Below are 15,667 nucleotides of genomic sequence, written 5' to 3' on the forward strand. Positions count from 1 at the left end.
AAAACTAGAGGCAGCATTAGTATTGGGAGATTTGGTTCCACTGCTCTGAGCCTTATACATTCTGGAATCCTTAGAATGTAAACAACGGAATCAGTGCCACATTTTGTGACATAATACTGCTATGTCAAAATGGCGGTTTGCTGCACTATCCTGAAGCCTGATATAGGAAAATCTTACTCCACGCATTACGGCAGAAGCTGTGGCGCCTTTTCTATCCACTCAGGTCTACGTACTTCGGGAGGCATGGTGTTTAAAGCCGTGAAAACAAGTGTGCCGTTAATAACTGTACCGTAATTTTACATTTCTGCAGAAAATAAGTAGATGTGCCATTTAAGAAAAACGTGACTTTTTGTTGAAAGTGATGTTTGTTTACATATATTGATTGCATATTCCTGCCCACCGTGTGAGCCCCTGACATACACTATGAGATCAAAAGTATCCGAACACCTGGCTGAAAACGACTTACGTGCAAGCCCCTTCCATGAAAAACACTACCACAACATAACACCACCGCCTACAAATTTTACTGTTGGCACTACACTCGCTGGGAGATGACGTTCATCGGGCATTCGACATACCCACACCCTGCCATCGGATCGCCACATTTTGTACCGTGATTCGTCACTCCACACAACGTTTTTCTACTGTTCAGTCGTCCAATGTTTACCCTCTTACACCAAGCGAGACGTCGTTTGGCATTTACCGGCGTGATGTGTGGCTTATGAGCAGCCGCTCAACCATGAAATCCAAGTTTTCTGACCTCCCGCCTATCTGTCATAGTACTTGCAGTGGATCCTGATGCAGTGTGGAATTCCTGTGTGGTGGTCTGGATATATGTCTGCCTCTTACACATTACGACCCTCTTCAACTGTCGGCGGTCTCTGTCAGTCAACAGACGAGGTCGGCCTCTACGCTTTTGTGCTCTACGTGTCCCTTCACGTTTACACTTCACTATCACATCGGAATCAGTGGACATAGGGATGTTCAGGAGTGTGGAAATCTCGCGTACAGACGTATGACACAAGTGACACCCAGTCACCTGACCACGGTCTAAGTACGTGAATTCCGCGGAGCGCCCCATTATGCTCTCTCACGATGTCTAATTGCTACTGAGGTCGCTGATATGGAGTACCTGGCAGTAGGTGGCAGCACAGTGCACGTAGTATGAAAAACGTATGTTTTTGTGTGTGTCCGGATACTTTCCATCATATAGCGTATCATGGTACCACATGTAATTCAGGACATATGACGAGATAAACGCTGAGATGCGTCAAAAACTGCCACATTGTCACTGATGTTTAAATTTGTTACTTCTTTGCTATCAATTCTGTTCACAACACATTCTGAAGTCAGTATCTACATATGCCGCTGAATGGATCTACACAAACATTTCGTTGTACGACACACAGTTCAAAAGATGATAAACACTATGATGTGAGAGAAAATATCGCATCATGCACGAAGTTTTAATACATTTGTTCTTTGCTAATAAGACACTCCTGCAGCCCAGTCCATTTACAGAAATCCCTGACACCTGGCACTGCATTTGGTAGCTTTCATCTGCGAAGCGCAAACGGCTACAGGCGAAAACAACTGCCGTGTATAGAATTACGAAAAGCGGCTGTCACAGAGAGGTTTACAAAATCGTGCTGTAGAGACTCGAAGCATCGCCCCTAGCATAGGAGAAACTTTAGTTTTCTGTTAGAAAATTGACATACTGAATGCCCGGGCAAAGCCGGATTTGTCAGCTAATTGTTCTATATTGTGCCTTATTCTGTATATGTTAAGAATAATTTCTATTAGAATATTCAAGCCCTACATAAGTATTTGGGCTACAGAGAATTATATTGTTGTACTCTTATTGATTTGGCACTTGTTACTTAAAAGTTTTTGTCTGCGCAACCCAGCCCGACTCCACTACACGTAAATCGCACGCTACACCAAGTCACTGATACTGTAGTCATGGCACGTTTTGTGTTGTCGTTTTCCGAAGCGCGTAATGTTTATTTGTCTAAATTTGATGCACATTGAAATCTTATCAACATCTAGTTAAATATTTCTGCAGCTTCATTCAGACGGAATTTCGTTACATGAAACTGTCTAGTCTGTGAAAAGTTTAAGGTTGATGTCAAGATTGTCTGCCATATCATTAAGATATAGGCTCTCCTATCTAACTCTGCCACCTCACATATTTCTGAAACGAAACAAAATGTGAAAAATGCAACTGGCCAGGAATGCAACTACACTATGTGATCAAACGTATCCGGACACACCCAAAAACCTACGTTTTTCATATTAGGTGCATTGTGCTGCCACCTACTTCCAGGTACTCCATATCAGCGACCTCAGTAGGAACGGGGCGCTCTGTGGAACTCACGGACTTCGAACGTGGTGAGGTGACTGGGTGTCACTTGTGTCATACATCTGTAAGCGAGATTTCTACACTCGTAACTGTTCCTAGGTCCACTATTTCCGATGTGATAGTGAAGCGGAAACGTGGAGGGACACGTACAGCACAAAAGCGCATAAGCCGAACTCGTCTGTTGACTGACAGAGACCGCAGACGGTTGAAGAGGGTCGTAATGTGTAACAGGCAGACATCTATCCAGACCATCACACAGGAATTCCACACTGCATCAGGATCCACTGCAAGTATTGTGACAGTTAGGCGGGAGGTGAGAAAACTAGGATTACATGGTCGAGCGGCTGCTCTTAAGCCACATATAAATGCCAAATGACGCCTCGCTTGTTGTAAGGAGAGTAAACATTGGAAGATTGAGCAGTGGATAAACGTTGTGTGGAGTGACGAATCACGGTACATGATGTTGCGATCCGATGGCAGGCTGTGCGTATGGCGAGTGCCCGATGAAAGTCATCTGCTAGCGTATGTAGTGTCAACGGCAAAATTCTGAGGCGGTGGTGTTACGGTATGGTCGTGTTTTTCATGGAGGGGGACTTGCAGCCCTTGTTGTTTTGGGTGGCACTATCACAGCACCGGCCTACGTTGATTTTTTAAGCACCATCTTGCTTCCCATTGTTGAGCAATTTGGGGGTTGGCGATTGCATGTATCAACACGATCGAGCACCTGTTCATAATGCACGGCCAGTGGTGGAGTGGTTACATGTCAATAACATCCCTGTAATGGACTGGCCTGCACACAGTCCTGACCTGAATTTTATAGAACACATTTGGGATGTTTTGGAAAGCCGACTTCGTGGCAGGCCTCACCGACCGACATCGATACCTCTCGTCAGTGCAGCACTCCGTGGAGAATGGGCTGCCACTCCCCAAGAAACCTTCCAGCACCTGGATGAACGTATGCCTGCGAGAGTAGAAGCTCTCCACAAGGCTAAGGGTGGGCCAACACCAAACTGAATTCCAGCATTACCGATGGATGGTGCCACGATCTTGTAAGTCATTTTCAGCCAGTTGTGCGGATACTTTTGATCACATAGGGCATAATTTGGCACGTGCATTTAACGTCATATGTGCATACGATCTGCGAAATTGATTGAGAATAGAGTTAGTTGCACGGAAGTAATAATTCTAAATGTCGCCCATGATGAGGCAGTTTTTCACGCATCTCATTGTTTATGACGTCTTATCGTCCGAACCGAGACGGACACGTGGTTCTTCCCCCAGCAGTGATTGTTGCTCAAAAGGAAAATGTGTACCAAGTTAGGTTGAAATTGGTCCAGTAATTTGGGAGGAGATGTGGAACGTACACATATAAACATACATATATACATACACTGATAAGCCAGAACATTATGACCACGGCCTACCGCAACGCTGGATACCGCCGGGAGGCGCGGCAACAAAAGTAGGCAAGTGGAGGAGACACGGACGGGACATCGCGCTCGCGAAGATGTGGGCTGAAAACGGCGAAATCCATTGAGATACACGACTCTGACGAGGGGCGGATTATTGCTACGCAGGGCTTGTGAACGAGTATGTTGAAAACGGCGGATGTGGTCGGCTGTCCACGTGCTGCTGTCGTGAGCATCTACAGAAAGAGGTGTAAGAGCGGTGAAACTACTACTAGACGCAAAATCGCTGAACGTCCACGACTCTACATAGAACGTGGGGTTCGAGGACTTGTCTGTTATGTGAAGTAGGATGGATGTGATCCGTCGCATCTCTGCCGAGAGAGTACTATGCTGGTGCACGCACAAGTGGTTCGGAGCACACGTTCGTCGTACATTGTTCAACATGGCGATCTGCAGCAGACAACGCCTACATGTTCACGTGTTGACCCAACCACATCATCAGTTACGATTGCAGTGATCACGGGTCCATCTGGATCCGAGCGTTAATCAACGGAAACGTGTCGGCTTTTGCGGGTGAATCACGTTTCCGCTACACTAGGTCTCCACAAATGCCGTCATCGAGGGGAATGGCGTCTCGAAACAAGCAGCGTATCACGGACGCAGGGTGGTGGGAGCAGTATAATGCTATGGGAGACATTCTGCTGCACTTGCATGGGATCTGTAGTAGTAATGCTATGAGAGACATTCTGCTGCACTTGCATGGGATCTGTAGTAGTAGTAATTGAAGACACACTGACAGATGCGAACGACCTGAATCCCTTCACGCTTGATGTCTTCCCGGACGACGATGTCATCTTTCAGCAGAATAATTATCCGTGTCTCGGAGCCAGAACCACGCTACAGTGATTTGAGAAGCATTGTAGTGAACCCGTGTTGATCACTCGGCTATCAAATTCGCCTGATGTATATCCTATGGAACCCATCTGGGTCCCTATCTGGCGTCATCACGGCTACGCAAATCACCGACCGGATATTTACGCGAATTACATGTACTACGTGTAGACACCTAATGCCACTTACCTCCACAAACTTGCCAACAAATTTGGATCCCGTATTCGCAAAACCTGTGATGTATTTCGTACTAAAGGCGGACAAAGACGCTATTAAGCACGTGGTCATAATGTTTTGGTTCATCAGTGTACATATATTATTATAACATATTAAATATGACGGAACGTGGGGTATCTAGGCAACAGCATAACAACTCAAAACATTACATTGTCCTCATAAGACAACTGTAAACCTACAAAGCCACATAATATTTATGGTTGGTTGGTTGGTTGTTTGGGGAAGGACACCAGACAGCGTGGTCATCGGTCTCTAATATTTATGATAATAACTATAACCTAGGCCGCCCAGAGTGGACCAGCGGTTCTAGGCGCTACAGTCTGGAACCGCGCGACCGCTACGGTCCCAGGTTCGAATCCTGCCTCGGGCATGGATGTGTGTGATGTCCTTAGATTAGTTAGGTGTAAGTAGTTCTAAGTTTTAAGGGACTGATGACTTCAGATGTTAATTCCCATAGGGCTCAGAGCCATTTGAACCATTTTTTTATAACCTCTAACTACACCTTGTTCTTCAAACACCAACAAATTGGATACCGTCTACCATCCATACCAGCAAGCTACCCACGCTAGCGTCTAAATAAATAGTTATCCAGTTACATGCATGACAATTCTTTCGTATAAGGCAATACATAACGAATCTTACTGCAGCTGAGTGAATCACAGGTCAACACATAAGAAAATAGCACAGGCTCAATTCTGAAAATCACTGACAATGTCTGATTCACTGTGACAGTGAAAAACACACATTTGGGGAACCAATATAGAATCAATACTAAAAATCACTGACAACAGTTTGACAGTCGTCGCAAAAGAATGTTATATGAGCGGAGTTCAATAATTAATGCAGCACTTATTTTTCTCGTAGAATTTTGGCTGAAAAGACGTCATTTTTGTGGCACATCGTGGAATACTCTCTCTTCAGCCCGTACAGTTTCATAAAGTTCCCATGGGTGGCAGCACTATACATAGCCTTCAAAATGCAAACGAAATTCTCCTTCTGCAGGACACCGCTAGAGCTTACGCAAGTTTTCACACCCGAGAGCAGCTAGCAAAACTTCAGTGAACTGTTCTTCCTCATCCACCCTACACCCTTGTTCTCGTACCTTTCGACTTCCACATGTTTGGCCCAAAGAAGGATGCACTGCGCGGGAAGCTTGGATGATGGGGCGATTACACAGTCCAACGAAAAATTTTTTTTGAAAAACTTCTGTACTTTGATAGCTGATCTTTATAGATTTTTAAGAGCTGAATCCAAATTTAGCCTAAGTTGTTTTGTATCACACATAGTTTTTGAGCAATATGCTTTTTATTATATAGTATAAAAATCCTATGCTATACGGTAAATGGGGAAATTAAAGAAACACTTCGTTACAACATAACCATGGTTTGTATTTACAGTAAGCTACTTAAAACAATGATAAGTGTTAATAGAGGTTTCAGTTGTCAGCTGGAATTGGTTTGTATTTTCTTTCTCTTTTTTCTCTGAACCTTCTTGTGTAGCTTACTCTACGGTGAGTCGCTTGCTGAACTTCTCGGTGAAGTGACCAACAGTAGTCCCCCATCATGCTGGTGTTACAGCGGTTTTGGTAGCATTTTTCCCTCATGTCCTGGTGAAAACTTCTTTAACATTGTAGCCGTAACAGAAACATATTCTGGGTCTTTTTCATGTCCTAAGAGCTTTGTGACGACGTACGTGAATGACACCCATTCTTCTTTTTGATTTAAGGTCATTGTGCATTCAAAGTTAACATCAAACATCAATTTTCTAACGTCAGGTCCGACAAAGCCGCCTTCTTTTAGTTTAGCTTCTGAAAGGTGTGGAAACTTTTGGCAGAGATACTTAAAACATGGTCCATCTTTCGGCAAAGCCTTTACAAACTGTTTCACTAGGCCTAACTTTACATGTAGAGGTGGTAGGAGTACGTTTTTTGGATCTACAATGTTTTTGCGTAGAATGTTCTTCTCACCAAGTTTTAGAGACACCCTCACAGGCCAGTTCTTTCTGCACCAGTATTGATCCCTAGTCCTACTGTCCCATTCACACAAGAAACGTGCAAATTTCGTAAAGCCACTTGCCGACCAAGGAACATGCATGTTACTTTTAGATCGCCACATATCATCCAACCATGAGCAGAACAGCATATTTTATTTAGCAATATTCCTAGGTTTTCCTAGCTTTCTTTCATATGTACAGCACATCCAAGAGGTATAGATGCATACATGTTACCGTTGTGTAATAAAACAACCTTCAAACTAATTTTGGATGAAACAATAAACAGCCTCCAGTCTTCCTTTTTGTCTTCAATACCAAACTCATTCATCAGACTAGGAATGTCTGAGCAGTACACTAAATCATCTTCTTGTTGAAAAACCTTGGAAAATTGCTACTCTGTCTTTCTATACTTGCATATGCTGCTTCCAACTGCCAATAAGTTCTTTTCTTTTAATATAGAGCCAAGTATTCAGCTTTTTCTTTCGTTAAACCAGATGCCTAACCAAATCGTTAAGCTCGGTTTGAGTAAACGATTTGGCCTCTAGGCTTTCTGTTGGAATTCATCATCATCTGCTTCATCTAAATCACACTGTAAATCAGAAAATACTTCTGTTGGAATAGAATTTAAATCATCTGGTAGTTCAGAAACCGAGAATCTACACCATGCCATACTGGTCAGATGGTGGATGGAAGACTAGGGTAGCTTATTACCTTCTTTTTTTGGAATTATGACCAGTAATATCAACACTGCAAAAGTACCAATCATCGGAATCATTTCTTCGCTCCCTCCATATCATAGGCTATTTTCTCCTTTTAGGATCATTTTCTCAGATGTTCAACACCCACACATAACATACCTTATGCGTCGCCCAAGATTTATCTTTATCTCCAAGTTTAGATTCAAAGTATGATAGATAAACCCATTTCACAAAGTCTGTAATGTTTCTTTGGTGTTTTTTAATCACAAATTCACTACAAATATAACAGGATCTCTCAGCAGAATTTTTACATCCATGATTAGACATTGTACTGATCACACGTACAGGAAACGGGAAATTGAGGTTAGGTTGACAGTAAACAAAACACAATCGGTTAACACAAAAATAGAATCGACCTTTTTTGCCAGCAAATGTTTTTCAGCAGTGCTACCAACATCATCTACATTCATTACACGTCATTTTTAAATTATTTTAACTATATAAAAGCCGTTAAATTCTTTAAAACGTCGCTTAAATTAATAAATTTAACTGTAAAATGCGAATAAATGGTGGGTATACAGTTTTTTAAGTATCGTATTTGAATTTACCACCATAAAAAACGTAAGAATAAGGTATTTACAGCAAAAAAAGTGTTTCCATCGTTGGCCTGCGTTATTGACGCAGCAAGACGTTGACTCTGGTGTCAACCAGTGGAGTGGTATAATGCGGTCAGCAGGCCCTCCCGTTAAGGTGGCGTAAGGCCGTCGTACTGAACGGAGATTATTTTGAAAAATACCCCCCATGAATCATGGACCTTGCCGTTGTGTAGGGGGACTTGCATGCCTCAGCCATACAGATAGCCGTACCGTAGGTACAACCACACAGGAGGGGTATCTGTTGAGAGGCCATACAAATGTGTGGTTCCTGAAGAGGGGCAGCAGCCTTTCCAGTAGTTGCAGGGGCAACAGTCTGGATGATTGACTGATCTGGCCTTGTAACACTAACAGCCTTGCTGTGCTGCTACTGCGAACGGCTGAAAGCAAGGGCAAACTACAGCCATAATTTTTCCCGAGGGCATGCAGCTTTACTGTATGGTTAAAGATAGGATACTGCGTGCAGAGTCTGACAGAGCATTGAAAGTCCCAAGTCGAAACAAGGCCCCGGGAATAGACAACATTCCATTAGAACTACTGACAGCCTTGGGAGAGCCAGGCCTAACAAAACTCTACCATCTGGTGAGCAAGATATATGAGACAGGCGAAATACCCTCAGACTTGAAGAAGAATGTAATAACTCCAATCGCAAAGAAAGCAGGTGTTGACAGATGTGAAAATCACCGAACTATCAGTTTAATAAGCCATAGCTGCAAAATACTAACACTAACTATGTACAGACGAATGGAAAAACTGGTAGAAGCCGACCTTGGGGAAGATCAGTTTGGATTCCGTAGAAATGTTGGAACACGTGAGGCAATACTGACCCTAGACTTATTTTAGAAGAAAGATTAAGGAAAGGTAAACCTACATTTCTAGCACTTGTAGACTTAGAGAAAGCTTTTGACAATGTTGACTGGAATACTCTCTTTCAAATTCTGAAGGTCGCAGGGGTAAAATACAGGGAACGAAAGGCTATTTGCAATTTGTACCGAAACCAGATGGCAGTTATAGGAGTCGAGGGGCATGAAAGGGAAGCATTGGTTGGGGAGGGAGTGAGACAGGGTTGTAGCCTATCCCCGATGATATTCAATCTGTATATTGAGCAAGCAGTAAAGGAAACAAAAGAAAAGTTCGGAGTGGGTATTGAAATCGACGGAGAAGAAGTAAAAACTTTGAGCTTCCCCGATGACATTGTAACTCTGTCAGACAGCAAAGGATCTGGAAGAGCAGCTGAACGGAATGGACAGTGTCTTGAAAGGAGGATATAAGATGAACATCAACAAAAGCAAGATGAGGATAATGGAATGTAGTCGAATTAAGTCGGGTGATGCTTCGGGAATTAGATTAGGAAATGAGACGCTTGAAGTTCTAAATCAGTTTTGCTATTTGGGGAGCAAAATAACTGATTATGGTCGAAGCAGAGAGGATATAAAATGTAGACTGGCAATGGCAAGGAAAGCGTTTCTGAAGAAGAGAAATTTGTTAACATAGAGTATAGATTTAAGTGTCAGGAAGTCGTTTCTGAAAGTATTTGTATGGAGTGTAGCCACCTATGGAAGTGAAACATGGACAATAAATAGTTTGGACAAGAAGAGAATAGAAGCTTTCGAAATGTGGTGCTACAGAAGAATGCTGAAGATTAGATGGATAGATCACATAACTAATGAAGAGGTATTGAATTGGGGAGAAGAGGAGCTTGTGGCACAACTTGACAAGAAGAAGGGACCGGTTGGTAGGCATCAGGGGATCACAAATTTAGCATTGTAGGCCAGCGTGGAGGGTAAAAATCGTAGGGGGAGACCAAGAGATGAATACACTAAACAGATTCAGAAGGATGTAGGGTGCAGTATGTACTGGGAGATGAAGAAGCTTGCATAGGATAGAGTAGCATGGAGAGGTGCATCAAACCAGTCTCTGGACTGAAGACCACAACAACAACAGGGTTTTGTAGCCTAGGGAATGGGGTGTTTTGTGGTGTACTGCAATTCTGAATAAAACCAACCTGTTTTCAGAAAAGAAAGTGTTGCATTGCAAAGCGAACGCCTCGCGCACTTGTTGCTCCTGAAACAACTGGGAGCTGTGTGGTGATGATTATTGGGAGATATCTGATGTCTCTGATTGGCGCCTTTCCTGTTCGCAGATAGTCTGGCTGCGCTCAGAACCAACAAGGAGGCCAGGACTGCAGAGGAGAAGGTGAGTCAGCTTCAACTATCAGGTTCAGGCTATCGGTATAACTGACTGATGATGATTGTGCGTTTAAAGGGGCTAAACTACTGGGAACTGACTGATGATACCGCTGCCTGTGTCTATATAGTGTGTCCCAGAAGGAATGGTCAGTATTCAGTTATATGAAAGGAACCATCGTTCGAAACAAAAAAGTCTAGTAAATAAGGGGCCTAAAATGCATACCTGTAGAGCTATCAGCATTACTTCATCTTCGATACTGTGAAACACATCCTCCCTCTACCGCAATCTGTTGGCTTTCCCTGTCGTGGGATGCGGTAATGTGAAGCAAAACAAAAAAAAAGTCGTATAAACATGGGCTCTAGAATACATAGAGTAAGAGCAATGAGCACTTGTTCATATTCGCTAGTGCAAAACACGTATCTTGTACAGCACAAGACATCGTAGCTCTGAAGGTATTCATTTTGGGGCCCGTGTTTACTAGAATTTGTATTTGTTTTTGTCCAGACTACCAGCTACCAAAATATTGAAAGCAGAGAGCATACAGTATCGAAGATAGACAAGTGCTGAAGGTTCTGAAGTTACGCATTTTAGACTCCATGTTTCCTAGATGTCTTTGCTCTGAATGATCGTCCTTCTCGTATCCCTGAATATTAAAAATTCCTCCCCGGGACACCTTGTATATCTACTTCCACACTCCATAAGCAAGCTTGTGATCTGTGGCAGGAGATACTTTGTGTTCCACTATCACTCCCCCACCCCCTTGTACTGGTGCCTTAATGTACTGGTTTTTGGGGCACCTATCTTAAAGAGGGAAAAATTATACAGAAAAGTACTGTAGTAAAATATGTGCCAGAGAAAAGGATATAATTCAAGTTAAAACGTGGGTCAATATATTGAAATCTGGAAATCTGCTATGATTCTTTAGATAAAATACTATTGTTTTAAATAACGGCACACAGCCTCGCTACGTATGCGTGGCGTGAGGCGTCTTGAAATAGTACACGTAAAATGTTTACGTGATGTGTCGAAAAGCTAAACATCACAGAGTATCCGTGATAAACTTAAACCTGAGAAAATATTCTTGGGTGTCGCGTGGTGGAATATTGTTTTCTCTTCGAAAGGAAACGTAAACTATTTATTACTTTTTACCTCAAAATATTGTCTTCGAAGTGGTAATCGATCGTCGTCAAGCGGCCAATTTGAATCTCTGAACTAATAATCCACAAATTACGATAAATACTGCAAATGGTTTAAGTTACTAATATATTCATGCAGGCCCTGTCAAAGAGAAATTATTTATACAGCTGTGAAAATATGCAAAACAAATGTTACGGCCGGTAATGGCGGCCAACAATGACTGTCATTAGCGCTAACTTCCTGCGTTGCTACAGTCACTGAAAATTATAAAAGTCACTACAACTTGCATGGGATAGGGCTGTCTACTTAAATGAAACAGTAATAACTCTCTATAACATATTTTAACAATTGTTAAGTTATTACAGACGTACTATATTCAATGGCCCACCGTTGCGCGCATTCCGGAAAAAGAGAACCGTAACAGTGAATTCCTTGTCATTGTGCAATAATTAACAAATAAAATCTTTTCATTCTATTTACAAAGAACAAAGAGTTTCTTTATTATTACACAATTGCTCCGCCAAATTTATAGACATTATTCTCAAATTAATTTTAGTTCCTTTTATCTTTAGCACGCCTCCATACAAATCTTTGCGTATGATCAAACATATTTCAGCACATAAAAATGTTCGCTTTATTTAATGTCATCAACAAGTATCGGTACAACCTATCCTGTTCCAGTTTCGAATGGTTCGCAGGAGAACAATTGCTGGTAAGCGTCCATGCAAGCTCGAATCTCTCTACCTTCACGGTCTTTTCGAGAAATAGGAGAAAGCAATGTATTGGTTGACTCATCTATATAAGTACATCCTAGGGAACAAAGAACCTCATCTTGATGCACAACACCTCTCTTTTTTTTAGCGTCTGCCACCGGAGTTGGATGAGCATATCCGTGAGGATTTGGCACTTACTAACCTACAACGAAATGTACTATTCTTCTTTGGCTCTTCTCTGTTTGCTTTATCAACACTGTCTTTGAGTACTTGCTAAATCTGAACGGTCTTGGAGATGAATATAATAGACTAAAGGAGGCAGAAGTACACTCTGCAGGGAACGCAACGAAAACATTCTCCGGACCGTAACCCTCCCCCCCTGTTTACCTTCAGACGTTTCACGCCGTGCACGCCAATGGTCTTCTGTCCATTGAAGCGTGAAACGTGATGGATGTGAGAAGGACACCTCTCGCCACTCAGTGGACCTCCGCTATGCAAATTCCAGCCTTCGTCGCCTGTGAGCAGCAGTCAGAATGGAAGGTGAACCGTAGTCTGGTGCGGAGGCCCATACGCAGCAACGCTCGCTGAATGGTCGTCGAGGAGAAACCGTTGGTGTCGGCAGCCCCTTGGTTCTTCTGGGCGTCAGTTTGTAACCTCCCCCTTGCCAATCGGCCTAGCTGCTTACGATATAAAATATGACCGTGGATCGCGTGTATGCTTAACGGATTTTTACTAATTGGATAAGGCTATCTTTGCCGAAGAAATAATACCGATAACTAGGAGGAAAGTATACAACAGACCCTTCAGATGGTAAAGTCTACTAAAAATAAAAAAGTAATTAAACCGAACAGTGCTATAATTTGGAAAAAATGGAAGTTATTTAGCGTATTCACTCACGAACAGCACTGGACAGAAAAGGGGTATCACTGATCATGAATCCAAAAGTTACACTAATGAACGAAAAGGAAATAATTAACGGTCACCAGCCCACTAGGGCAATTTACATCCTAAATCCTGTACAAGGTGATGGGGAAGAAAAACATGTAATATTAAACACTGATGTGGCAACTGAAGATTATCACGTTTTTTGACACTAATTTTAAGTGAGTATGTAATGATAAAAAACTGAGAAGTCACTCTTATGTTATGTTTGTCACTAAATTTTGAAAAAAAAAAAAACGAGAAATGATTTGAAAATATGCAAATTAAACTGTATGTTGGTACTGAACTTTGTTACATGAACAATGACTTTCAGTGACCTCAACGTAACTACATGAAAGACTTTTTTTTTAAATAAAAAGCAAGCACTTTTACTTTGCAGTTATTTATTTTGCAAATTGGATTTCAAGTTATTGACTGAACAACTGACTTGAACAAAAATAAATAACAGAATACGTACCAAACCAAACAGCGATGTGCTCCAAACCATATGTACAACAAATAAAACTTCCGCACTCTTAATTTGTGCATTTCTTTAGATTTGGATTCTTTCCAGTGATTGATTCTCAAACTTGAGAAATGAAATTGCATTAGTTTACACATATACTGAAGCCTCTGTTGTACAACAGTTAATTGAAAGTGGACTGAGGCTAAAATTCTTAAAAGTGAAATTATTCATTAATAAACTGGCTGTGACAATTCAATTAGTGTCTTATGACATTCGATTAGCTTACAAGAAAAAAAGGAACGAAGACCCTGCTTGGTAACAATGTCTCAGGACAATGAGGACACAATCGTCCTGAGTTTAACTGATTATTATTTAAATAAATTTTATCAATCAAATCACATTCAGTTGTGATGCTGTGTTAGCCGTTAATACACTCCTGGAAATGGAAAAAAGAACACATTGACACCGGTGTGTCAGACCCACCATACTGGCTCTGGACACTGCGAGAGGGCTGTACAAGCAATGATCACACGCACGGCACAGAGGACACACCAGGAACCGCGGTGTTGGCCGTCGAATGGCGCTAGCTGCGCAGCATTTGTGCACCGCCGCCGTCAGTGTCAACCAGTTTGCCGTGGCATACGGAGCTCCATCGCAGTCTTTAACACTGGTAGCATGCCGCGACAGCGTGGACGTGAACCGTATGTGCAGTTGACGGACTTTGAGCGAGGGCGCATACTGGGCATGCGGGAGGCCGGGTGGACGTACCGCCGAATTGCTCAACACGTGGGGCGTGAGGTCTCCACAGTACATCGATGTTGTCGCCAGTGGTCGGCGGAAGGTGCACGTGCCCGTCGACCTGGGACCGGACGGCAGCGACGCACGGATGCACGCCAAGACCGTAGGATCCTGCGCAGTGCCGTAGGGGACCGCACCGCCACTTCCCAGCAAATTAGGGACACTGTTGCTCCTGGGGTATCGGCGAGGACCATTCGCAACCGTCTCCATGAAGCTGGGCTACGGTCCCGCACACCGTTAGGCCGTCTTCCGCTCACGCCCCAACATCGTGCAGCCCGCCTCCAGTGGTGTCGCGACAGGCGTGAATGGAGGGACGAATGGAGACGTGTCGTCTTCAGCGATGAGAGTCGCTTCTGCCTTGGTGCCAATGATGGTCGTATGCGTGTTTGGCGCCGTGCAGGTGAGCGCCACAATCAGGACTGCATACGACCGAGGCACACAGGTCCAACACCCGGCATCATGGTGTGGGGAGCGATCTCCTACACTGGCCGTACACCACTAGTGATCGTCGAGGGGACACTGAATAGTGCACGGTACATCCAAACCGTCATCGAACCCATCGTTCTACCATTCCTAGACCGGCAAGGGAACTTGCCGTTCCAACAGGACAATGCACGTCCGCATGTATCCCGTGCCACCCAACGTGCTCTAGAAGGTGTAAGTCAATTACCCTGGCCAGCAAGATCTCCGGATCTGTCCCCCATTGAGCATGTTTGGGACTGGATGAAGCGTCGTCTCACGCGGTCTGCACGTCCAGCACGAACGCTGGTCCAACTGAGGCGCCAGGTGGAAATGGCATGGCAAGCCGTTCCACAGGACTACATCCAGCATCTCTACGATCGTCTCCATGGGAGAATAGCAGCCTGCATTGCTGTGAAAGGTGGATATACAATGTACTAGTGCCGACATTGTGCATGCTCTGTTGCCTGTGTCTATGTGCCTGTGGTTCTGTCAGTGTGATCATGTGATGTATCTGACCCCAGGAATGTGTCAATAAAGTTTCCCCTTTCTGGGACAATGAATTCACGGTGTTCTTATTTCAATTTCCAGGAGTGTACTTTCTACCAATGAACAGTCGTACTTCAGTGCTGTGCATACGACGAAACTCGGAGCCGACGACGAAACTGTGTTGCTGTAACTGCTGCTGTTGTTGAAGACGGTAGGATATTGTGGAGCACGGCTAATTATAGGAACGGGCAG

General features: G+C 43.4%; 1 protein-coding gene across 1 annotated transcript in view; it reads left to right on the plus strand.

The window, feature by feature from the left end:
* The window catches only part of LOC126425067 (uncharacterized), a 100,779-nt gene that overhangs the window by 35,375 nt on the left and 49,737 nt on the right, over positions 1-15,667 (plus strand). Inside the window, exon 3 of the mRNA XM_050087977.1 lies at positions 10,386-10,438. Within this exon, the coding sequence (XP_049943934.1) occupies positions 10,386-10,438 (53 nt within the window). The remainder of the gene's footprint in view (positions 1-10,385; positions 10,439-15,667) is intronic.

The sequence above is a fragment of the Schistocerca serialis genome, chromosome 10 (assembly GCF_023864345.2).
Source record: "Schistocerca serialis cubense isolate TAMUIC-IGC-003099 chromosome 10, iqSchSeri2.2, whole genome shotgun sequence".
NCBI lineage: Eukaryota > Metazoa > Arthropoda > Insecta > Orthoptera > Acrididae > Schistocerca > Schistocerca serialis.